Consider the following 27,138-nt stretch of genomic DNA (forward strand, 5'->3'; position numbering starts at 1 on the left):
TGGGCATGAACTAACAGAACGGCCGTTTCTTTAATTTTTTCACTGTGTTCGAGGTCATCCAATTTGAAATGTTGACTACAAACATGGAGGTTTTCTAGATTTTCCTGTCGCGACATTCTCTCCGTATTTATGATTTTTTGCAGCCTTTAGCCACTGCTTAAAATGCATTGGATCTTTCACTGGAAGCCAAAAGTAACTCACTCCCACTCTTTGAATTCTTGCACCTGGGAACAATACAAGATGACATCATTATGAATAAAGTTTGTTACGTAGTATTTCCTTCTAAAGCAAGGTGTTTCTAAAATTTAAAGTTAAAAAAAAAAAACACATTTTCCAAAAACATTTTTTAAAGTTAATATAAACTAGGTAGTTAAGTACTAGAAATTGTATACATCACTGATGCTAATATATAAAAGAAATGAATTTTCAAAAAATATTCACTGAACACAGTGAATAATATGTGCTGTGGTCTGTTAGATCTGACGTACTCTGTAATGTCATGTTTCTAACAAAGCAACATTGATGGATAATGAAACCTCAGCAGAATTTCTTCTGATTGGAGAATGGCTTGCAGTAGATGTAAAGAGGACGAACGGCCTATTCCTTTGTGGAGAGGAAGCAAATTTATAATTTATTATTACTTGAATAGACAGAGAAAACTAGGGAGAAACAACTGCTACGTGTGGACATTTATAGATAAGTGTACTTATGCTTTCATTTCAGTAATAAACATGCACCAGGATTTCAAAGTATTCCTCAGCTCACCCAGTCTATTGCAAAATCATTTTTCAACTTAACCACTGTGTAAAATATGTTCCTTTCACCAAATTAAGTAATACTGCATCAAACAGCAAGATTCATCTTGAAAAAACAACAACAACTAAATATAGAAATAATCCCTGCATTTACTACAGTGCACAGTTTTCATACTAGAAATGCATTTTCATTAAGACATTACTTAACATGTGTGGGTCAGGTTTTTCCTGGACTGCAGTTAGAGAAACCTGAAATCACCAAAGTTAAAAATCAAAACAGCTAAATGTCGTTATACTATTTTATATGCTGGTGAGCCAAAGACAATTTTTCACCTCGGTGGACAATAAAGATATACAATACAATACAATACAATACAATAAGGAAGTATGAACTTACAGTGGCACTGAAAAGACACTAAAGGCACATTTGAAAATGGCAGAATCTCATTGCCAGTGTTGCATAGGGAAAGTTACTTTTAAAAGTAATGCATTACAATCTTGCGTTAATCCCAAAAAAGTAACTAATTGTGTTAGTACTTTTTATGGAAAGTAATATGTTGCGTTACTTTTGTGGTACATTTATCATCTGGGCTGGGCTTGCTTGTTTTGTAATGACAAAAAAAAAATCTTCTGTTTTTGGCAAATGTAAAGACCCTTTTAATGTGAAATGAATAAGCCTCAGGCTGAAGGAAAAGCAGATTCACTCCTGTACAGTCGTGGGCGCAGCTCCAACAAACATTTCTATTCTGGATTGCAGAAGTATGGAGCCCCACACATGACATGCAGAAAAAAAAATTGTAGGCAAAATCGTGCGCATGCTTTACTTAGTCATTCCCTCAATTTACAAAATTGTGCACACAACTTACCTTCCCTTGATTTTCTAAATATCGAGGCAACGATTTAGTAAATCGAGGAAATGTCTTAGTAAAGCATACGCATGATTTACTTTATTGTGCAGGGCCCTATACAGAAGAATATGCAGGAGAAGAAAGATCAACACTATTACAGAAGAAAAAACACTCTTACTTTAGATAAGCATAATTATTGCAGGTTTGCCTAATATTCTGAGTTTGCATTTCATATTTTTGTTCCTTTTGAGGAATACTGTTTTTGTGCAAGCGATATGAATAAAAGAATGTTCACATTTAAAGGGTTAGTTCACCCAAAAATGAAAATTCTGTCATTTATTACTCGCCCTCATGTCATTCCACACCCGTAAGACCTTCATTAATCTTCAGAACACAAATTAAGATATTTTAGTTGAAATCCTATGGCTCTGTGAGGCCTCCATAGGGAGCAATGACACTTCCTCTCTCAAGATCCATAAAGGTACTAAAAACATATTTAAATCAGTTCATGTGAGTACAGTGGCTCAATATTAATGTTATAAAGTGACGAGAATATTTTTGGAGCGCCAAAAAACCAAAATAATGACTTATTTAGTGATGGCCGATTTCAAAACACTGCTTCAGGAAGCATCAGAGCACAAATGAATCAGTGTGTCGAATCATGATTCAGATCGCATGTCAAACTCCCAAAGGCTGAAATCACGTGACTTTGGCGCTCCGAACAGCGGATTCGACACTGATTCATCTGTGCTCCGATGCTTCCTGAAGCAGTGTTTTGAAATCTGACATCACTAAATAAGTCGTTATTTAGTTTTTTTGGCGCTCGAAAAATATTCTCGTCGCTTTATAATATTAATATTGAACCACTGTACTCACATGAACCGATTTAAATATGTTTTTAGTACCTTTATGGATCTTGAGAGAGGAAGTGTCCATTTCTTCCTATGGAGGCCTCACGGAGCCATCAGATTTCAACTAAAATATCTTAATTTGTGTTCCGAAGATTAATGAAGGTCTTATGGGTGTGGAACGGCATGAGTGTGAGTAATTAATGACAGAATTTTCATTTTTGGGTGAACTAACCCTTTAATCTACAATAGCCATCATGTTTAAAGTGTACACACAAAGCTTCTACACTTTACTCCTGATTTCTCTCAACATAGGGACAGGAGAGCTGTCAGTCCATAAATGAAAAAACAAAGTAACTCAATATTCTGTTGTAAATTTAAAAGTAATGCATTACTTTACTATTTACTAGTAATCTGATTATGTAACCCACATTTCTTGCATTACCCCCAAATGCTCATTGCATTAAAATAAATATGACTTGATTATATGATTACATGCCACTTTTATATTTTATTTAACAAAACTGACACATTTTACATATTGTATATGCGTGATTTATACTGAAATAACAAATAATATTAAATAATATATAAAATACGGTTTACACTCCCAGAAAACTTTGGATTCATTATGTTAAACATCCTGATAATTCATTACAGCAATTTATCCGCAGTTGCTTGCTACAATCATTCCTGGGAATGAATAATTGATAAAGATCTTAAAATGATTCCACTATAAGAACAGACCTCTGATTATGAGCCACATTAACAATGGACAACCCCTCCATGCTCTTTTGACAAAGTGATGTATTTGAACTGCCATGGACAGCTCTATTAAATAATACATTAAACCTGGGTGCAATTTGGATACTTGCAAAGTGAAGAGCTGGAATTGGTGGAATGAAATTGGTTTTTCACATTGACATCTAATTACAAATGAATGAGAGGGTGAGCAAGTGTTTATAGATTACTCAGAATGACAGCCTAATGGCAGTTAATTTACACTACCTCTAAGCTGTTTACTGATAAACTTTACCGATCGTACTGTATTTACTCACATTGTTGTTTGGATTTAGTCAAACTTCTGCTCAACCATGTGATTTTTAAAAATTGGTTTGAATTAAACCGCAAACTGCAGTACCTTTAAACTTCCCTTTGATAAATAAGTTTATGCTCTGTTAGTTACTGAAATAATTTGACTACCAATACTATTTTTGTACTGTACTTTTTGGTGACACAAGCAGAGCAGTGTGAAACTAACACTCTAGCCCTGCATGTTCTGCCAGTAATTTGAACACAACCTTGTTTAACATATAGGGGAAGTCAAGGGTGTATGTTTGATTTTGAAATTGGTGGGGACATCAACAGAAAGAAATTAATAGAATAAAGTATTAAGGTTTTTAGTGCATACTGACCTTAACAATATGTTAATTAATGAATTCCTTGTTATTTAAAGAAGCCAAACATGTCTGTATATGTCATTAAAAGAAATGAACTGTTGGCATATTTGTTTCACGTCAATATTGTCCATTGTTTCTGGTGGGCATGGCACACAGCAATACTGTTAAGTCTCACTTGTGCCATTATTGTTCTGAGCCATGTTTTTTCAGTCTCCTAAGAGAACTGATGAGACTGGGATGACTAAAAGCAGCCTGACAAGGGTTTCAACAAAACCAAGGCTTCAACAGACCCGGCAATGATGTGTTTTCATGTTTTATGGAGACTTTCCACAGACATAATGATTTTTATACTGTATTCTGTCCACTTTCAATATTTTTACATTTTCAAATAATTATTCTGTATGATTTATAAGCTGTTTTCCTCATGGGAGCCAAAAAAATTAGCCCCAAAAAGACATTTTTCAGACTATACTTTTTGGGGACATTTTGTCCCCTTAATGTAGGGTTTCTCACAGACACACACACACACACACACACACACACACTAGCGTTTAGGTTTGCTACTTATCCCGCGATTTTCATATCCTTCTGACTAGCAGGAAAATTACATTACATTGTCATTACATTGTTTAGAGCATAAGAAAACAATTACATTATTTACAGCATGAGAAAAAAAAATGGGGAAAAAAACATTTTTGAAAAATGATAAATCAATGTTAAATGTTAAATCGCCAATACATTTTTAGGTTTCAGGATTTTTTTTATACAAAAGTTTGTTTAAAGTTGATTCTCAACTATGTTATGAAAGCTATAACAGAATAATTTTATATACCATTTATGCAATATGCGTGTAAAATGTGTGTAAACGTGTTTTCCCATTATATACAATAGATCTGTACACTGTGTCTAATTTGCATATTCATGTATTTGGGGCTATATGTAATGAAAAAAGAAGTGTAATAACAGGAGTAATAATTGGCAAGATTTTCATAATAATGTCTAATATTTCATTGGAATATTGATATATAATTTCTTTCTCTATTCACTTGTTAAGTCCTGGTGTTCTCTACAGTGGACATGTATGAAATCAATGTCCTGTTTCATAATAGAAAGTCATATTTTGATTTGAAACCCAATAATATTTTCCTGAGATATAATAATCAGAGCCTAAATAATCAGATTTAAATGATAACTACAAAATATTATCATATTTCTATAAGGGTGTTAAATTTGATGACTGAATTAATGTCAGCCATTTTTAAAGACCAAGGAGAGGGAGTGGTCACGGTGAAACTTCCAAACATTTGGTATCTCTAAAAGCCCTGAATGTGCACTTTACAGGACATACAGAATAAAAACTTTGACATTTTGGCCCAGTTTCACAGAAAAGGCTTAGACTAAGCCAGGATTAGGCCTTAGTTATAGGGCATTTAAGTAGCTTTTATAGACATGCCTTAGAAAAAACATGACTGGTGTGCATCTTAAGACAAAGCAATGGCTCTGTCATATTTTAAAGGGTTTGGGGCGACATGAGGGTGAGTAGTAATACATAAAAACCACAAGACACAATCGGATAACAGTGGTTATATATAAATATGTTTTAATTTTTGATTGAAATTTTTGCTAGGGACAAATCAGTGTTACTGGATATTGGTAGGGACACGTTGGTCTCTGTGTAAAAAGGATATGTACAAGATATAAAACAATTTTGTCAGAAAGTACATACTATAATATCATCAGCTGTGAAATATATTTCTTATATAATATGAAACATATAATACACCTTTAAAACTTTAGTAGGCTAGTTGTAATAAGATCCAGTCATTTCAGTATAGAGTGACCAGCACAAAAATAACACGGGGAGTTTTTTCAGTGTAACTGAAAATGAAATTTCAGAATTACCTGGCATAATTCCTGGTCACCATGAAGGGAAAACCTAAAGAGAAATAGGGAGAGTAAAACTGACAGGAAAAGAAAGAGAAAGTCAACAGACCATACAAGCTCATTTGAGATGGGCTTAAAGGCACTTATCTAACCTCACTCAGATGTCTCCAATGATAGAGGGTAAACCTGGTCAATTTACTCAATTATAATGACCATGAATCCTTTTATTATAAGTTCATTTGATAGGTTATCAGGCTGATTGTACTTGGTTATATAAAATGTTAATGTTAAATCTCTTCCAATCTGTCATTCTTAGCATCTCGGGCAGAAGTGCAGTGCTCGCATAGCCTTAGAGGGTTTATTATTGGCCACAAAAGGAACACCTTTAATAACTGTGTCCATGAGTTGAATAAATCACAGACAGGAGAGAAATATTATACTCCTTATATTTTCAGTGATTTCTGCAAGACATCTGATATCCAGTAGATGGCAGAATTTCTCTCCTGAGATCAATTACAAATCCCTTGGTTTACTTCTACTCTAAATCTACACACATTTTGAGGTAAATTTTCTTCATGGCAGAAGAATTTTATGTTTGTGTTTTAGCAAAGTTATCCAGGTCTAAAAAAATATGGATGAACTGATTAGAAGTACTTTCATTGTCCTAATACTGGTGTAATGATTTACTTGAATATGCTTATATATGCAAATGTATTTTTACCATCAACAGTGCAGTATACTTTTATGATGTTGTATTGTCATGCAAATTAATATTAAGCCTCTTTTGGTAGTTGACCGTGACAGAGGGAATCAGTGTTGGGCGATAAAACATTACATACACATACACATAAGTAATGTGAGTTACATAATCAGATTACTTTTTTCAAGTAGTAAAGTAGGTGTTACTTTTTTCAAATAAGTAATGCAAGTTTTACCATTTTTTTGACTGATAGCTCTCCTGTCCCCATGTAGAGGCATTGTGTGTGCTGTGTGTGAACATGAACTGCACCCTCTACTTCCTCTACAGGTGTGAATTTGCATTTCCTTCCGACTGAGGCTTATTCATTTTACTTTTGGTATAAAAGAGCCTTTATATTTGCCAAAAATATAACTTTTTTTTTTTGCTATTAAAAAACAAACAAGCCCAGCCCAGGTGAGGAAAAATTAAAGCAAAAGTTACATAACACATTATTTTCCATAAAAAAGTATCTTTTAAGAGCAACGCAATATTAATGCATTACTTTTAGAAGTAACAACACTGAAGGAAATTCGACTCTAAAATGCAAAAAATGCATTGCACTGCTAGTGCCATCACTGATCTGATCACAACTGTGGAGGCTGATGTTATTTTTGGTAAAATGAGCTTAGTTTCAGTTTCAGCCACAAGCCTGGACCACTGCAGTGAAATGTTCCATTGCAGTTAAAATGAATGTAGCACAAAAAGATCATTTAATATACAAGCTGTGCAATTCATCATCCCTTTGTTGTTGTTGGGCAACTGAAGCACGAGCTGTTAAAGCTCCACCCTTTTCTGAAAAGCGGCCAGGAGCAGCAGCTCATTTGCATTTAAAGGGACACGCACAAAAACGGCATGTTTTTGCTGCAGCCTGCGATGGACATCCAACCACATCCAAGTGTGACGTCAGAAGCCAGGTCCATGCCACCCTGCAGCCAATTCTTAAAGGGGGGGTATCACACACAGTTTCTGCCAATCTCATGTTAATCTTGAGTACCTAAAGAGTAGTAGTTCATCCTTCGTTTCTCCAATAAGTTTTTAGTTTTATCATATTTATAAAAGATACATACACTGTACCGAGTCTTTCCGAAAACAGTCGAGCTCCTGGAGGCGTGCTGTGTGAGCGGAGCTAAAGAGTGATGAGCTGTCATGCTTTGCGTAGCGATCGTCTGCAAGCTATCAATGATCAGCTAAACAAATGTATTTAAACACACAATACACCATCGCATTATATATATTTGAATCACTATAATGAATATAGAGTATAGTGAATGATGTGAATTTATAAATTCACTATGTTTGTGTTTTTTACATTATATGCAGACATTTGATGCAATTTTACTCACCACCTGTGGTTCCGACTCATGACCGGGATCATTATCGCTGGGATCGCTCCATCTTTCAGTTTCAAATCATCTGTAAATCCAGTGTAGAACTGGGCCTTGTTTATAAAACCATAAGCACCAATCCTGAGGGCTCGAGCAGCCACGGAAAAACACAAGATATTCTCCATTCATTTTAACCAATAAAAAAGTGATTGTAACTATCAGTTTCTATGGTTATTTTAATAACAGATATCGAGAGTGCATCAATAGCCGCTTTTCTACCATTGGGCCGAACGGTTCTTAGCATGGTAAGGAACGATTCCAGTTGTGTTTTCACTGGAGCCTGGTACTGCACGGCATGATTACAAACCATTCTTGGCCCAGTTGTCTAACCATGCTGAATCGTGCTGGTAGAATCGGTGAAGTGATGTCGACACACAGGATTTTGGTCACTTGTCTGTTGCTGGCTAAGCACTCTATTTGAGCAAAGTAAAAACAAATAAATATTAATATTATATGAAATATCTAATCATCTGCTATAACGCAGTTGTTATTACATCTTATAAGTAAACCGTTACGTTACCAAAGAGCGGCCATTATCAGCCCCACAGTGGAAAACGAAACTGTAACTGTACCAGCTGGTCCAGATCAGCACGGAATGGAACAGTTCCGCAATGAGAACCGTTCGGCCCGATGGTGGAAAAGCAGCTAATGTAATGTGTGAGCACAAATCTCACAGCGCCATTTAACACTGGGTTCTTTGGGAAGCAAGGTTATCTTTCCCTCACAACCTTAAACACACTCCTCTGGTGACATTGTTGATTTCGTGGTCTAAAATCAAAGTGACAAATCTTTCTCAAGCAAGTCCTGTGCAGCACTGCCGACGACTTCCGTAAAGCCGAACAAAGCGTGCTGATGGGAATGCTCTAGCTCTCTGGTCGATGTATGTGCGCACGCTCTTCCGGGAGAAGTGCCCATACATGGAATTCCGCCCTTTATTACATAATAAATGTCCATACTCGAAAAAAAATGTCAGAAGTTTGTGAGCAATCTGAAGAGTATTTTTGCCACAGAAATACTCTGTTATATGTCCAACTCGTTTTTTGAAACTTTGGCCATGTTTAGCATGAGAATCCAACTCTTTAACACTGTAAATAAGTCAGAATGCATTAGATCCCCCCTTTAAGATTTTAGGTGTGTTCGACATCAGCTGCAGCTTTTCATTTTCATTCAATACTTTATGTATTGCTTACAGTGTCTGTTTGTACAAGAATGTAATATTTAAAGGTGCTCTAAGTGATCCTGAGCGGAGTAACTTCCTGTTGATGTTCGAAGTGTTGTCAAACAAAACAGAGGCTAGCTAGACCCTCCTTCCTCCTCCTCCTCCTCCCCCTCCCCTCCGTGCTTCCTGAAACAGTCATGAACATGCATTTAAAATCATTCTTGTCAGTTATTGGCTGGAGCATGTTTATTATGATTCGTGGTCCAGGCTGCACCAGTTTGTTTTTTGTTGCTGTTTTTGGAGCTTGTGGCGACTACAGAGACCGCGTTTTTTACAGTGTGTTCAGGGGACAGGCAGCTAGCGGAGAGTGAGGAGATGTTTGCTGTATGTGACAACAAATGTTTTGGCCTAAAAACGCGTGACATCGCTTATCAGATATCAGTTTTATTTTGATAAACATGAAACAATATAACAGTGCAACTACATGAAAAGAGCTTTTACAGATTTGTGAGCATTAGTGGAACTGAAGGTTTCAGAATAAAAATACAAAACACGTGTTTGTTGTCATGCAGTGAATCCGGCCAATCGTGAAACAGCTGTGTCGTCATCAGAGCTTGTGCAGCCGCTCTGGAGAAGCTGTGCTGGTTCACTCAGCCGACTGCTCTCAAATCGCTCTCGCAGTACTTTGATGCCATACGTCTCATTCACGTGCCGTCGGCTCTGTCTCAAGCCAGACAAAATTTATAACCGGCATGCACTACTTCAAGTAAGCTGCCGATCGGTCTGTGAAGTCGGTGAAGTGGTTTAGTGGGGAGTCACGAGGTGACATATTGGGCATGGGACGTGGCTTCTGATGTCACACTTGGATATGGGCAGGGTTGAATGTCTACTGCAGCCCTACTGGGTTTTTGCTCACACCAAAATAGGGGCAAATTTGACAAACTATAATAAATTATCTGTGGGGCATTTTCAGCTACAGACACATTTTGGAGACACCAGAGACTTATATCACATCTTGTGAAAAGAGGCATTATAGGTCCATTATAGGTGTTGATACCTTTGTGTTGGTTCATACTGAAAACACAATGTCATTTAATAACAACATAAAAATAATATGGCGCTGAATGCTAGCACAGCTGCGTCTGCCTTTAATTGGCCACTCCATGTTGAGACCTTCAGACCTTTGTATGGATCAGCTGTAGAAACAAGTTTGTTACATTAACAATAAGTCACATTTAAGAGCATTGTAACATACAACAACTAACAATCAAAGTAATGTTTTTGTTTCAGCTCAAACCTGTGACGTTGAGGTACACAAGATGGCCTTTCGCTGCAGTCCCACTGTTGAGACATTTGGCATCACACTGGTAGTATCCACTGTCTTTAAGGCTCAAGGAATTGAATGAGAGGAAAATGTTCCTTTGCCTCAGTTGTTCTTTTTGTGTTTCATTTATAGTGATTATATAATGGTTTGGATCTGTGATGAGCTTGGGCTCAGTTTCCGGTGCAGCTTTCCCCTCAGCGGGCTTTATGAACCACCAATTGTTCACAATATCACAATTCTGTATCTCATACTGCACCAAACACTTAAGAGACAAAAAATGTCCTTCAGTCTTCGTCACCGGTTCACGTGAGTATTTCACAACCACGGTACCTGGGAAACATTTTGTATTTCATTAAGCCCATCAAAAATGTTGAATGAATTAAAAAATACCTCAACACCAAAATTTGACAAGAACCCAGCAAACAAAAATATTTTGTAAGAATGTTTTCTAAAGTTCCAATTAAGTTATGAAAACTTGATTTCTGAATGTTCTCAGAATGTTCAAAATGTCCAGTTTTTTTTAATAAATGTTTTAAAACCCTTTTTTCTTGGTTCTTTGTCAATATTATATAATACTTGCTAAATGATAAAATCGAGAAAACATTTCTCATTTTCTGTTTTATCTGTAAAAAGACGTAAGTAGTTAAAACATTTGACTAATGTCCAACTAAAATATTACAGAACAACATTCCATGAATGATGTAAATAACACTTCTGTGCTAATATCTGATGATGTTATTAAAGACCAGATAACTTTGAACTAATGTTCTATTAATGTTACTGGAAGAACGTTTGTTCGTAACTTTGAGAGAAACTTGCCAGAATATTAGCCAAAGTTCTGAGACTATTCACTGTTCCAATGGGAAAGCTTAATTAAAAACAAATGTGTCTGATAAACACACACACACACACACACACACACACACACATACACACACACACACATACATATATATATATATATGTATATATATTATTACTTAGTTAAGAAGTGAGCGAGACTTACCCCCTGCTACAGATGATAACAGACTGCAGAAAACAGCCATTATAAGGGGCGCAGAAGTCGGGTGAAAGATCTGCATGTTTCTGTGCTCAGTCAGTCAGAGGAAATGGCTAACTTGAAAATGGCTACCTGAACTTTATCTCTTGCTCTAACCACATCTTCCTTTGCACTTTGCACTTTGCAGATGCAGCACTGGTGCATCATTTTAGACAGGCAATCACAGATCACGTGGCTAGTGAAAACGAGGTAGCAAAGCACTGTTGAAAGTTAAAAGTTGGTAACTTTAGGGAACAAAAACTTTAAATTGTGTTCGTTTGCCACTGGTTTGATACTGCAAGTTGTTTAGGCCTTGTACAGGAATCATGCCTCAACATTTACCACTAACCAGTTACCACTTTAAATACGTCATTTTCAGCTCAACCAGACCAGTGGCCCTTTTTTTTCCCAGTGTATGAATAGCTTATCTTCCTTTCAAAATCTGCAATGTTATGAAAATGTTTTAGATTTTTAACTAGAATTACTCAAAATGACATTATACATATGATATACCGTGAATTCAGAGAGATTGGGGCACTTTTCAGTCTTTTTAATGGCAAAAAGTGTACCAATCAACCTAAATTCATCTTGCATATGATATTTTTAGTCTTGTCAATTATGTGTGTTATACTAATTTGTTGACATCATTTATGTGGCCTGCATAAATTTCCTGTGTTTGACACACCACTTCCTTTTAACAAAATTCATCTCTCTAAATAACCTGCAGAAAACCACAAAACAGTATCTGTGTCTAATAATGACATAACTTTCACTTTGTTTCCCACAGTTGAAGGTTGTTCACCCTTTAGATTCACGGTTTTGGGTAATGTTTTGTATTGGGTAATGTTTTTTCTTCCCCAAACCACTGTCATTGCTCAACACTGTGAGCTGTGACATCATGAATGATGGGAAAACATTTATGAACTTATGAATTACTGTCACAGGCTCAACTCCAGAAGAATAACATTACATTCAAGCATTACATTACAACCAACTGGGTCTTAAAGGGCAAATACATGAGTCTGATAAATTAATACATGAGTTATAGTTGAATATTATCTTTTATACAGTCATTCTCTGTGGTCAAAATAGTGTATTTAATTATATTAATGCAATAGAGTACTACAAAGTAATGTACTTTGTTGATGCTTTTACACTTTTAAGTTTCCTTTTAATATTTCTGAATGTTCTTTGAATCTTCAAAATGTTTTAAAATGTTATAAAAAAACTTTTTCTTGGTGAATGTCATATAATACTTATATATAAATACTAAATGATAAAATCGAGAAAACTTTCCCTTAATGTTTCCAGTTTTATAATTTTGCAAGTATTATGGGATCATTAATTTTGAATGTTCTAAAAGAAGTAATACTGTAAGTAGTAATGTCCAGCTATGAATAATGATAAATGAATAATGTATACAACACTTGTGGTAATGCTCAAAGATGTAATTAAAGACCAGATAACTTTGAACTAACATTCTATTAATGTTACTGGAAGGACATTTGTTCTTTGAAAGAACCTTGCCAGAATATTAGCCAAAGTTCTGAGAATGTTCGCTGTTTGCTGGGAAAGCTTCATTAAAAACAGATGTGTCTGATTTATTTATTTATATAAGAAATTAGTGAAGCTTACCGCTGCTAAAGACCAAAGCAGACTGCAGAGACTGCAGTCATAATAAGGAACATAGAAGTCGGGTGAAAGATCTGCATGTTTCTGTGCTCAGTGAGTCAAGGGAAATGGCTAACTTGAAAATGGCTACCTGAAGTTTGTCTCATGCTCTAACCATATCTCAATTTGCAGATACCAGTACATCATTATACAGATGCAGAAGTGATAGTCACGTGGCTAGTGAAAAAAGAGGTAGCAGAGCACTGTTGAAAGTTAAAAGTTGGTAACTTTAGGGAACAAAAACTATAAATTGTGTTCGTTTGCCACTGGTTTGATACTGCAAGTTGTTTAGACCTTGTACAGGAATCATGCCTCAACATTTACCGCTAACCAGTTACCACTTTAAATACATAATTCCCAGCTTGACTAGACCAGTGGCCCTTTCTTTTCACTGTGTAAATAGCTTCTCTTCCTTTCACATTTTTGCAATGTTATGAAAATGTTTTAGATTTTTTTAACTAGAATTACTCGAAATGACATTATACATATGATTTACATTTAATTCAGGGAGATTTGGGCACTTTTCAAAAAGTGTCCCAGTCAACCTAAATTCATCTTACATATTTGGATTTTAAGCAAAGAAATTTAAGTAATGTTGATGCAACAGATGTTTTTAATTCAATGCAATTGCACATTGCAGGTTAGACTTAAGCAATGAGGTACGAGAGGCTGTGCTGTATCGTGAATAAGTCACGGTTGAAGGGCGTTGTTTGGCATGACGCGAAGCTAGTGTAAAACGGTTACCAATGCAACTTTCATGAAGTAAACTTTCACTAAAAGCCTTCCTTCCGCCTGAAAAAAATAGTCCCTGACTGTGAACAGCAACAGAAGTTACATTATTAAGCCATTAGATGGCGGCAAAGACTGTCTTTATGAGTGTGTCAGTCAGTAGCGAAAACTTTTACATTGAAAAGACTGAATTGTTGTGCACATGGAACAAAACAAATCTGACAAATGCTTTAACTAGCACTGTCAGTCAGAGGAAAAACCCTTAATGGTTAAAAGGACAAGATAATACATCGGACATTTAAACAGATTTTTTTTATTATGAACATAGGACTGACCTGAAGGAAAATGCTAAATCTGAATGCAGGTCATAAACTCATTCGATCTCTTTCTCTTTCTCTCAACACTCTTTCTCTCAACACTCTTCTGCATAATACAGTTACAGTTAAATGAACAATATAGATTGAGAACATAGTTTGCGTTGCTAAGAATGGTTCCTAAGGGTGTTGTGTAGTGATACAAAGAACTAGGAATCTTTATAAGCAGCCTTTAGAGTTTCCTGCAGAAAACCACAAAACACCATCTGTGTCTAATGATATAACTTTCACTTTGTTACCAACTGAAGACTGTTTTCACCCTTTAGATTCTCAGTTTCATGTTTTTTCACTGTCTTTGCTCAACAAAGTACTGTACCACTGTAAGCCATGACATCATGGATCATGGGAAAACGTCAAAACTTGCATTTATGAATTTATAAATTACTGTCACATACTCAAATTCAGAAAAATTACATTACATTCAAGCATTACATTCAACGAACTGGGTTTTAAAGTGCAAATACATGAGTCTGATAAATTAATACATGAGTTATAGCATGAATATTACATGCCTGTTTTACAGTCATTCTCTGTGGTCAAAATAAACACTGACAGTGGTAAAAATATTGTGTATATTAATGCAATAACAGTTCACAGTAATGTAAACATAAATATGTAAAATGCATGTATGTAAATAAATAAATTAAATAAATACTAGACACCACAGTTATGATTCCTTTAAGGAACATCCAAAAATTCACATTCATGAAGATGAAAAAAAAACAAAAACACTACTATGATATAGCTGCAGAGTTAACATTCCTCCTGTAGGTCATCAAGGGATTTCATACCAAAACCTTGGTCTCCTTGGGGAGAAAAAAAATATGCAAAATGAAATTATTAAATAAGTTTGTTATTGAGATGCTGTTGTTAAAAGATTACAGTATGTTGGGTATGGTACAGTAATTAAACATGAGTGACAGAATTTTGCGGCTTACTCTTTAGTTTGGTGTGAAGACAGATGACAAAAATTACAATAACCACAATAGTCATGACAATGATGACCGATGTAATGATGTAACTTCTTTGTGTAGTGCTGTTCACTGTAAGACAAGAAGAAAATATTTTTTCATTAGATAGTGAGAAAAAGTCCTGCAGTTAAAAACTGTCAAAATGGCAACATAATGAATGTGTGGCTTAATTGGTTTTGCTGTTTTGTCAGGTAATCTAAAAATGTGTTTCATGTTGTAACATCTAAATTAATCTGTTTTATTTTTTGAGTTATTTCAACCAAACATATTTAGTATGACTAAATCAAGTGACTGCATTAGTTAGAAAGTAACAACTGCACATTTTCTCAAAGTGATTCATTATTAGCTGATATCTGTGCTGAACCCGTTACCTTTATCATTTTGTCGAGGCACATTGATTAGGTACGTCTTCTCCACATTGTCACTCTGAGCCAAACATTCCACGTACTTCCCATGAAATTGTGACAGTGAAAGTGTGATGTTACTTGTAATGGTGGTTGAACTGTCTTTGTTTAGTGTTGTGAAATCATTTGACATGAACTTTCTCTCTTCCTCTGTGGAATTCCACTGGATTGTTGGAGCTGGTTTACCGGTGGCTGAACATGAGACTACAATCTGATCATCAGAACTGGGTGAAGGATTCATTTCCGCTGTTATTTCTGAGATACCTGGAAAATACCAGCAAGATAATTACTTAAAAGTTCTAAATATTTGGCCAACATCACTAGAAAAACTTCTAAATACAAGTTTAGATTGATGGTTTCAGTCCTTGTATTTATATATATATATATATATATATATATATATATATATATGAGTGAAGTTTGAAATTTCTGGTTTTTGTGATTATGTTTCATTTTCCTAGGCATTCTATACATTACCTAGATATTTAACAGAATGACAAGCCGACTGGCCCTTTGGCATTATATTGAATGCCTACAAAATGTGTGAAATATAAACCATTTCATACTTTGCCTACAAACTTAATGCATTCTATATATTCCCTAGGCATTCAATACAATACCTGCTTATCACACATTGCCGGTTTTATATATAAAATATATATACATCGAAAGCCGATTAACTGATATCTACCGATAGTTTGGGGGTTCTGTCTATTATACCTTCTTTTAAATAATTATAATTTCATTATAATTAATAATTAATCATTATATTTGGAAACAAATGCAAATAAAAACTTTATTTTCTCCATTTCATCAACTTGTTTCAGAGTAACTGATATCAGTAATAAACAAACACATTACTCAAATTAATATTAACACACATTAACTAAACTCTGAAAAATACATTAATATATAATAAATTAATAACTTTCTGAATGTTATTAATTCATATAATAACTATTAATATTGAACATTAAACTGGTTTCTTAGCATTATCTTTACACAAATCACAAATTGAGTGCATCATTTTCCTGCCCTCTTTTGATTGACAGGATATATACTGTTCCTGACTATCGGCTGTTTTTAAACTAAAAGCCGGTAGTGTGAAAATTTGCTTTATTATTGGCCAATACATTGGTGTGTGTGTGTATATATATATATATATATATATATATATATATATATATATATATATATATATATATATATATATATTACCATCTAAAACTATGACTACACCATGGTATCATCACAGTAATGTACAGGTGTTTACCTACCTTTAACAGTGAGGCACATGGTTTTCCGTATGGGTCCTGATGGATACACTTTGAAGGAACAAATGTAGCAAGCCTCATCTTCAAATGTTGTGTTTTTGATCTCAATAGATGTTGAATTAAGTGACGCCCGAGTCAAAGTGACTTTACCGGCATACTCCTTATCCACATTATCCTGGAAGCGTTCGCTGAATGTTGCCAGAATTTGTACAGACTGATCCGCGCGCACCCGCTGCCAGGTGACATGTTTGACTCCAGACGGGTTTGGCAGCGTACAAGAGAATGAGGCATCCCGACCCACCACAACATCTGTGTCTCCTTGTGCTACAATTTCCGAAAGGTAAGCTGTGGAATAAAAACAGACACGTTATTAGTCTGCAAACGTAAAAACACAGTTTTGTCCTAAAAAGAAATGCGTTGAATTGAATAAAAAGTAGGATTGTCTTAATGACTAACCTCTATTTATGAAGCTTAAAATTACGATCAAGTTCAACAGACACAACATGTCGAATGGTTTCCATGGCCCGTTTGTGATCAAACATCTTATATATAGGCTACGCTATACACAACCCCTCTTACTGGCAAACGGGATTTCCCTGACTTCCCCGGTGGCGTAGCGTAAATCGGAGGGGGAGGGGGATATTTTCGTGTGAAGACATGAAGTGTCATCAGTGGCGCAAGAGTTGAAAAAAGTAAAAATAATAATAATAATAATATATATATATATATATATAAAAAGTCTCCCAACCTCGGTCAGTAGCCTATTCACTACAGAAAGTGAAAGTAAAAAGTGACGGAGCTGTCTGACGTAAAAAGTGGCTGAGCTGATCTTAATTTATTCCATTGTTTCTCTTGTGGTCCGTACATATAGTGAAACAAATGAGAAGGATAGTATTTTGTTAAGCAGGTTGTTTTTTAAAGTCTGTGATTGAAGTATAGCTGCTCATTTCCATTGATGACTGCAGTGAATATTATAGACTGTTTATAATTTAAATTATAGGCCTGCAATTCATTGTATAATAGACCTATAAAATGTGTAAACCATTTTCAAAGAGGAGCTAAAAGCGACCCAGCCCAGGGGGGTTATCGTGGGGACCCCCAACACGCGGGGCCCCCGCAGTAGCCCTACTACTCCACTGGTTCCCCATATACAGTTAAGTTCCTGCATTCATGTAAATTGAGAGTAAATAAATCACCTGCTTGCCTACTTCAACATGTGATATAATTATTGGAGTTTCCTTATTTAAATGACAGTGAAAACGAGGCATCACTTTTGAGAAGGACAAAAAATCCTTGTTAAACAGGAAGACTCACGTTCCCAGAAACTTATTTGCTAATGAAGAAATGGTTTGTATTTTTGCTGTCTCATGTATTACGGTAAATTTGTGTATTCATGGGGTCACAGAATTCAGATTCAGCACTCCACATTACTGTACACTGTGATTAGATTCTTCATAATATTCATTTTACATAAAAGCATACATGTCTGTTGAGCAAAAAGTTACATTGACTTGTTAGAAAACAATTTAAAACCAGGATTTGTTGGTTGTATTTATCAGTGGATGAACTTAATCAACTTGGCCAATTACTGTCATTCTCAAACCATTTCTTCATTTGCAGATTAGTTTCTGGGAATGTACAGGAAGACTCCTGTTTAACATGGATTTTTTTTCCTTCTCAAAAGTCATCATTTAAATACATTTATCTTTCACTGTTTGATGTGGGCATCCTATATTTATTCCGTTGTTTATCTTTTATATGTACTTAACATATCAAACAATGTTCTGCGTCATAATTTGCTTGTTTAATTCCTTCCCTGTGGACCAAACCGTAAGGAAGTGCTGGGTGTTCTGCACTTCAGTTAAAAGTTTTCATGCTAAAGGGATATTCACCCAAATATGAAAATTCTCTCAACATTTACTCACCCTCATGCCATCCCCAATGTCCCTGATGACCCAGTCAGCATGCTCGCAGTTTGAGTAAAACGTGAGCTCATTGTAAATTCAAATGATTCTCATACTGTGATACTCGCAGTGTGAGTAATATGTGAGGTCATTGTAAATTCAAATGTTGAGGTTAAATGTCGGTCACCGAAACTTCCTGTTTCTCAACACTCGAAAAATGTGTATATGGCAGGATTTCTTAGCAAACCGTTTGTGCCGTACAGTTGTGTTCTGGACTCAGCATGGAATTGTTACACTGGAGAAATGGTGAATGGTCGCTTTAATTGCTATTCACATACGCTCATATGCTATTATAATGCCATTATGCACTGTGGCCTGGCCCTGTGTTAGCAGAGTACTGGCACATGGCCAGGTACATGGGAACCAGCTATCTTGCTAGCTCAGGTGTAGATTAGTAGTCACACCAGTAATCAAACTGATTGCATTGACATATTGCTCTCTGTGTTTCAGCATGTGCCATGTCTTTTCAAGGGGAAAAGAAATAGAGGTTAAGAAGTGAAAAGGAGTCACCAAAATAATGCCAGAATCTAAATGCATCCGTCAAATAGAAATATTTGTGTCAAATGCCAACACCAGGCTGAAAAGAATACACAATAAACAAGGGAACTGAATTTTTGAACTACTTTGTTGATGAAAATAAAATATGAACTTCTACATGATATTTGTGACATAACTGTCCAATAATAGAGAAATTTTGAACTCACACTAAACAGTATAAACACACTGTGACCTCACATTTTGACCATAGGAAGAACCAGAGCTAGGTATTACAGGTACTGATTACAAATTACAGGACAAAATTTGTAATCTCTTAGATTGCACATTTTTGGTAATGTAATACTTTTGGACTACATTTAGATTACTTTTGTGCTAACCCTTATTTGATGTCACACATATTGTAGGATAATCTTTTACTATTTTGACAGATACAAAGATAAAATATATTCCAAAAATATATTCTATTCACCAGCCTCAACAGATTCTTTTTAAACTGCATTGTATGGACAGTTAATACTTCAAAATACTAACACTAATGTACCTGTTAGTGTTTGCTGATAGTAACACAGAATAAAACAAAATCTCATCTTATGATTTTAAAACATATTTACTTAAAATTAAGTCAATTTAGAAAACAGCAACATTACAAAAACATATATTCTTGTTGTTGCTGATTTCTGTGCACGATTTCACACCGTATATAATTTAAAAAAAAATTAACATTAAAAAAATGAAAAATTAGGAGAATCAATGAATTGTGAACAATTGTAATGTAATTCATAAAAAAGAAATGAAGCTGTAGCACAAGTTCTGCTGGGAACTCAAATGTTACTTTACTTATTAGTTCAGATCTGACCAATCATTATCTAACACTTGGAGTAAAAGATCGGTACTTACACGTGTCTGAGTTCGCAGATGCTGACGCCAAACTTCACCTCCATCCTGCCCACCACCACCAGGAAGGTCCCTGTCCATACTCCCCGGGGGTTGGCTACGCCCCTGCCTTCAGCCTCAGGCAGGAAACTCAAAGTCAGCAACCCTCAGGATGTGAGCTACTTATGGGGCCTACGCCAAAGAATGTTAACCTTTATATTCTGCTTGCTGTTTGGTAATAAATATTGTTTCGTTATCTTGCCTCCCGAGTCTTTCTGGTAGAAACTGTAGTCTGATTACGAGTATTTTAAAAAGTAGTTTACTCTAATTACAAGTACTTGATTTTTTGAATCTGATTACGTGATCCAGATTACATGTAATCCATTACAGCTCTGGTAAGAACACACACTGACCACAGTATAAGCACAGTGAGTGCGCTTTGACCTCACATTGACCACAGTATGAGCACGCAGTGAGTGCGCTGTGAGGTTACACTTTTAGCTTGCTGTGACCTCACACTGTGACCACATCATGAGTATCCCTGGAGCTCATGGTGAGATCACTGTGAGTTGAAATTTTTGGCTGGGGAGTTTTTTTCTTCATATAAGAACAAACAAAGATTTTTAGAAAATAATCCGTCTCTGTGGGTCCATGTAATGCAATGTGTGCCACTCGGCTGACACTTGGAAAACCACACACAGCGATCATGACGGTAAACCATACATATGAATCAATGTCTTCTGAAGCGATAGGTGTGTGTAAGAAATATGCCAATATATTTTAATTATAAACCATTGCTTCTGGCCAACTGGGACTTCCTCACTTCCGCTGTTATTTCTGAGATACAGTTGTGGCCAGAATTATTAGAACCTTTCATAAATATGATCAAAGATGACTCTAAAAATAAATCTGCATTGTTTATCCTTTTGATCTTTAATTTATAAAACTAGCAAAAATTTAACCTTTCATTGAAGGAAAAGAATTGAAAGTGGGGGGAAAATAACATTAAGAAATAAATATTTTTCTCCAAAACATGTTGGCCACAATTATTGGCACCCTTTTATTCAATTCTTTTTGCATCCTCCTTTTGCCAAGAGAACAGCTCTGAGTCTTCACCTATAATGCCTGATGAGTTTGGAGAACACCTGACAAGAGATCAGAGATCATTCCTTCATACAGAATCTCACCAGATCCTTCAGATTCCCAGATCCATGTTGGTGCTTCTTCTCTTCAGTTCACTCCACTCATTTTCTTTAGGGTTCAGGTCAGGGGACTGGGATGGCCATGGTAGAAGCTTCATTTTGTGTTCAGTGACACATTTTTGTGCTGGTTTTGATGTTTGTTTTGGATCATTGTCCCGACAGATGATCCAACCACATCCCATTATAGGATTTCTAGCAGAAGCAATCAGGTTTTGATTTTTTAGCTGTTGGTATTTGATAGAATCCATGAAACCATGTATCTGAACAAGATGTCCAGGACCTCCAGCACAAAAATAGGCCCACAACATTAAAGATCCAGCAGTATATTTAACTGTGGGCATGGGGCACTTTTTATCCATGTGTGCACCAAACCCATCTGGTGGGTTTGCTGCCAAAAAGCTCTTCTTTTAGTTTCATCTGACCATAGAAGCCGGTCACGTTTGAAGTTCCAGTCTTGTCTGACAACTGAATAAGCTGGAGATTGTTTCTGGATGAGAGCAGAGGATTTTTCTTGAAATCCTCCCAAACAACTTGTGAGGATATAGGTGCTTTTGATATTTTTTTTTTAGGCTTTCTGAGACTCAAGACTCAACTAATCTCTGCAATTCTCCAGCTGTTATCCTTGGAGAGTCTTTGGCCTCTCAAACTTTCCTCCTCACTTCACATTAGGATGATTTAGACACACATCCGCTTCCAGGCAGATTTGTAACATCTTTAGTTGATTGGAACTTCTTAATTATTGCCCTGATAGTGGAAATGGGGATTTTCAATGCTTTAGCTATTTTCTTACAGCCACTTTCTATTTTGTGAAGCTCAACAATCTTTTGCTGCACATCAGAACTATATTCTTTGGTTTTACTCATTGTGATGAATGATTAAGAGAATTTGGCCTTTGTGTTTCCTCGTGTTTATATTCCTGTGGAACAGGAAGTCATGGCTGGACAATTTCATGTTCTTGATCACCCTGGTGAGCTAAAAAAAAAATGTAAATATGAATGGGAATATATTTCAGAGATATTTTACTCATAAAAAATTCTAGGGGTGCCAATAATTGTGGCCAACGTGTTTTGGAGAAAAATATTTTGTTTCTTAATGTTATTTTCCCCCCACTTTCAATTCTTTTCCTTCAATGAAAGGTTAGATTTTTGCTAATTTTATAAATTAAAGATCAAAAGGATAAACAATTCAGATTTATTTTTAGAGTCATCTTTGATCATATTTATGAAGGGTGCTAATAATTCTGGCCACAACTGTAATTGCATGTAATTACATCTGTATCTAATTTCTGAAATTACAATACACTGTTGACCCATCCTTTACACCTCAACCCACCCTTAAATCTATCCATATAACCACACTCCCTAACCTTACCTGTATCCCAACTCAATAGCAGCAAATGTTTTGCAATATAACACATGAACATAATAAGTACATTGTAGTTAAGGCCACCTAATATAAAGCGGGATCACTGAGTTTGCATCCATCTGAAAAAAGTCAGTCACATCAACCCAATCTCACGGCAAATTCATACGTATTTTATGAGGTGGCTAATTCATACGATTTAGCAACTCGTAAAATATGTACGATTTAGCAAAAAACAAATTCGTATGAGTGCGATCTTATAAATTCGTACTTTTTTTGCTAAATCGTATGTATTTTATGTGTTGCCAAATTCGTATGAATTCATGTGAATGACGTACCCCTAACCCCGCCCCTAAACCAACCATCACTGGGGTTTAGACAAAGGTCACGTACGAATTAGCCACCTCGTAAAATATGTTCGAATTGGTCGTGAGATAGCGTTGGTCATACATCAGGGATGGCAAGAAGTACTGTAAATGATTAGAGAAGTTTCATTTTTGGGTGAATTATCCTTTTAATGTGTCAGGTTTGAATGTGAATGAGAGGGAAGGCAAGACTTTTAGTGAATAACAATTTAAATTTAATTCTGTGCATAACGAAAAATATTGTATGGATTAAGAGGGAATATGCACTACCTTTTTTGGTAGCTATTTTGTCCTTGAAATTTGACAGTATTGGCTATTCACTTTTGTTATAGGGAAAAGAACAGCCTGGACATTCTGCAAGAGATCTATTGTCTTTTTTAATGGGGCAAAAAAATCTTAAAAGGATTTAACTGATGCACTGCATATGGAAGAAACTGAAACTTATTTCAGCAATGAAAAGAACTGAAAGCAAAACATTAATTCTACATTTGAGGGGTACTTCAGGTACTTTTCTTTCAGGATAAAAATCTGTACTTGCTGTGTGATTCACTGGAATGACTGTCACTGGATATAAACAGCATACTGTTTACATGTCACATGGTACATGAGAAGATGAATGGAATACTTTTCCAGAGTATTGCTGGCACATTGCAAAAAGGCAAATGACAGCAATGACAAATTACAAAGGAATTTCATAAGAAGTATGCTATTGTTATTGGTGTTAATGATCGCTCTTGGGAATATTTGGCTCCATCAAACATGTTTTATTAAAGAATTTTGAGCATTACGGACAGGTGACCTGTGGCTTTGTTGAACAGCATGACAGTGTGTTGTAGATCAATGGAAATGACTTTGACTGCAATAGACATGACAATTACACATTTTCATGTTTGGCTCAGTCGGTTTCAGTCCCAGATATGGACTTCTGGACTATACATTGTATAACTGACAACGAAGTTTCTATATGTTCAACTAATGTATAAAACACAAAATTCACATACAGCAAAAGGGTTTGGTAAAGAAAATAAATAAATTAAAAAAAATACTTAAAGACAGCCTGCTGTAAAAAAGTTTTTCAAAATGCAATACACCATACTCACAACAATAAATAATACCAAATGTTAAGTAGAAAGAACGTTTCATTAAGTCCTTAAAGTGCAGATGCAGGATTTAGAAACTATAGATTCAGACTTTTCAGGTGAACAGATATTATTTATACAATTATATTAACATTAGCTTATTCATGAATGTAAACAGTAGCAAAAGTAGCATATAACAGTTTTGTAAATTCTGAATAAAGTGGCAGCTGATCAGTAGTTTATGCTGTACAAGCAGATTTCTGATCTTTATCTGGAAAAGAAAAAAAAAAAGATTAATATACATATTTAACAAAGCTGTTCTTTATGACAATAAATAAATGTGGTCCTGATAGAAAATAATATTTTTCTACTTACTATTTAACTTTGTATGAAGGTAGAAGGCAATAACGACAATACTGAAGATAACCACGACCAACATCGGAATTATATAACTTCTTAATGTGACTTTATTTTCTGTGAAAGAAAAATATTTTTGCATGTAAAGATTGATGAATATCATTTCATTTAAAACACAAAAACAAATCTTTACAATATTACCACTGCTTGCTTATGTTATTATTTGCTCATAATACAATAAGCCACACCCATCCAAACACTTATGTTTCATAAGTCAAATCAAGTTACCTTTATCATCATCTTGTCGAGGCACGTAGATTTGGTAGCTCTTATCCACATTGTCACTCTGAACCAAACATTCCACGTACTTCCCATGAAACTGTGACAGTGGAAGCGTCATGTTACTTGTAATGGTGGTTGAACTGTCTAAGTTGAGGTTTGTGAAATTATTTGACATGAAGTTCATCTCGTTCTCTGCGGATTTCCACTGGATTGTTGGAGCTGGTTTACCAGTGGCTGAACAAGAAACTACAACATTTGTATCAGAAGTGGGTGAAGAATTCACTTCCGCTGTTATTTTTGTGATACCTGGAAAATGACAGCAACATGATTACTTAAATAGAATCTTTTAACACTAAACAATAAATAATGTGATATCCAAAGCTCAAATTGTCTATTAAAGTTCACAATATATACTGTACTATCTTAACCCTATGATGCTGACACTTGCTTTCATTTTTCTGGAACTGGAAACTGAATGAAAGTCTTGTTTTGATAGCCATTATCAGTCACAGATCTCTGTGTACCTTCTGATTCCCACCATCCCTTATGAGTTTGGGCATGTCTGTATTATCTTGGATAAAACTGCTTGTTTTTCACTTACACAACTTATACAGTACACTTAACATACTTTCTGTGTCTTATTGACCAATTAGTGGAGACTGGAGCTAGTTTACACTCTTTTTACTTCAGGGAATATTTCTCAGGGTAGGCTTATATTTTTGAAAGTCTCAACTACAAAAAGCTATTAAAGTGCCCTTATTATACTTGTTCAGATATTATCTTTCATGTAGTGTGCAATACAACTGTTAGGGAATGTAAAAGGTCTGCCAAGTTTCAAAGATCAGATTTCATCGGGTTTTCTCCCAAAAGAAAGAACCGACTTTGAGTCGTCAGAAATTCCAGTCTTCCTGCACAAGCCTATAGGTTTATAACAAATTTGCATAATGCCAGCCTATGGTCTTCATTATAGCTCCTGTATACAGTGTCTACTTTGACGCTTAAACATTGTAGTGGTAGCTGATGCCTGGAAGAGTTTGGTTTCTGTTGTCAAAATGCTGAGAAGACAATCTACTTTGCATGTACTTCCAAAGTATGAGGATGTGTTGAGTCAATAAAACCGAAGCCATTGTTACTGTCCGAACGATAAAAGTGCTGAGGAAGCGTCCGTGGTTTAAATTCCGATATGGTAAAGGCCATTTTGTTTCCGACATGCGGCGTAAGCGGTAGACCAATCACAGCTGACTGGGCCATCTTACCAATAAGAGTAGGAGTAGTAAGAGAGTAGTAGTAGAGAAGTAAGAGAATTTTTTTGACATTGGGTGCATGTAAACCTTCTGTAGGAAAATTTTAAATAGCATAATAGGGGCACTTTAAACATTTCCACTGTTATTGCCATGAAAATGATCATTCAACACACATCAACCTTGTGTCCCCAATAGTGTGAAATATTGTCAAACTATATGGAGTAAGTTGTCACAATGGGAACCTGCCATTAAATAGCCTATTATAAGCCATTTCTAAAATGTAAAACAATCTTTGTTTTGGTAAAAATTAATTATATAAAATTAATCAAATTAAACATTTGAAAAACATAACCTTTCCCAAACTGATATGCCCAAGTCTTAAAACCAGTTAAACGTTTTGGTTAAAACCTGCCTTTTTTTTAATAATCCATGTGTTTTTGACTCAAAATCTTTTAACTACAACGTACTTATTGAAATCTTTGTGATTTCAATTAGTTTGGTTGCAGGTGTTTACCTACCTTTAACAGTGAGGCACATGGTTTTCCGTATGGGTCCTGATGGATACACTTTGAAGGAACAAATGTAGCAAGCCTCATCTTCAAATGTTGTGTTTTTGATCTCAATAGATGTTGAATTAAGTGACGCCCGGGTCAAAGTGACTTTACTGGCATACTCCTTATCCACATTATCCTGGAAGCGTTCGCTGAATGTTGCCAGAATTTGTACAGACTGATCCGCGCGCACCCGCTGCCAGGTGACATGTTTGACTCCAGACGGGTTTGGCAGCGTACAAGAGAATGAAGCATCCCGACCCACCACAACATCTGTGTCTCCTTGTGCTACAATTTCTGAAAAGTAAGCTGGGGAATAAAAAAAAATGATGTTGTTATAAGCCTCCCACCATCTCCATCCAGTTTAGAAACATCCAGCCAGAGCAGTTTCAGATTTAGCCATAAAAATTAGGAGTCAATTACCGACCTCTTCTGAGCAAACTTAATATGATCAGAAGGCGCAGCATGTCTAACATATTCTGGTTTCTATCTACGAACAGATACATTTATAGCTTATCTGGGGAATCTCCCAGACATGTAACTGTATCAGAAAAGAA

General features: G+C 35.6%; 3 protein-coding genes across 4 annotated transcripts; all 3 read right to left on the bottom strand.

The window, feature by feature from the left end:
* Positions 1-5,753: 5,753 nt before the first annotated feature.
* zgc:174945 (uncharacterized protein LOC793867 homolog) lies at positions 5,754-11,492 on the bottom strand. 2 transcript variants are annotated; one of them, XM_067404434.1, is made up of 4 exons: positions 11,349-11,492; positions 10,316-10,672; positions 10,076-10,214; positions 5,754-5,787 (listed from the first exon to the last, which is right to left on the bottom strand). In XM_067404434.1, exons 1-3 carry the CDS (start codon positions 11,422-11,424, stop codon positions 10,111-10,113), a joined length of 537 nt encoding a protein of 178 aa, XP_067260535.1. In that variant the 5' UTR covers positions 11,425-11,492; the 3' UTR covers positions 5,754-5,787; positions 10,076-10,110. The 2 variants fall into 2 exon arrangements, with proteins under 2 accessions (XP_067260535.1, XP_067260534.1); XM_067404433.1 differs by lacking the exon at positions 5,754-5,787 and having other exon boundaries at positions 5,872-10,214; positions 11,349-11,491.
* A 3,159-nt stretch (positions 11,493-14,651) lies between these two features.
* On the bottom strand, positions 14,652-17,410 carry LOC137031986 (OX-2 membrane glycoprotein-like). Its single transcript, XM_067403411.1, has 5 exons — positions 17,261-17,410; positions 16,808-17,149; positions 15,498-15,794; positions 15,094-15,198; positions 14,652-14,961 (listed from the first exon to the last, which is right to left on the bottom strand). Exons 1-5 carry the CDS (start codon positions 17,307-17,309, stop codon positions 14,909-14,911), a joined length of 846 nt encoding a protein of 281 aa, XP_067259512.1. The 5' UTR covers positions 17,310-17,410; the 3' UTR covers positions 14,652-14,908.
* Positions 17,411-23,567: 6,157 nt separating this feature from the next.
* On the bottom strand, positions 23,568-27,048 carry LOC137032915 (OX-2 membrane glycoprotein-like). Its single transcript, XM_067404939.1, has 5 exons — positions 27,009-27,048; positions 26,549-26,890; positions 24,793-25,092; positions 24,523-24,621; positions 23,568-24,418 (listed from the first exon to the last, which is right to left on the bottom strand). Exons 1-5 carry the CDS (start codon positions 27,046-27,048, stop codon positions 24,387-24,389), a joined length of 813 nt encoding a protein of 270 aa, XP_067261040.1. The 3' UTR covers positions 23,568-24,386.
* Positions 27,049-27,138: the final 90 nt, after the last annotated feature.

The sequence above is a fragment of the Chanodichthys erythropterus genome, chromosome 12, assembly GCF_024489055.1.
Source record: "Chanodichthys erythropterus isolate Z2021 chromosome 12, ASM2448905v1, whole genome shotgun sequence".
NCBI lineage: Eukaryota > Metazoa > Chordata > Actinopteri > Cypriniformes > Xenocyprididae > Chanodichthys > Chanodichthys erythropterus.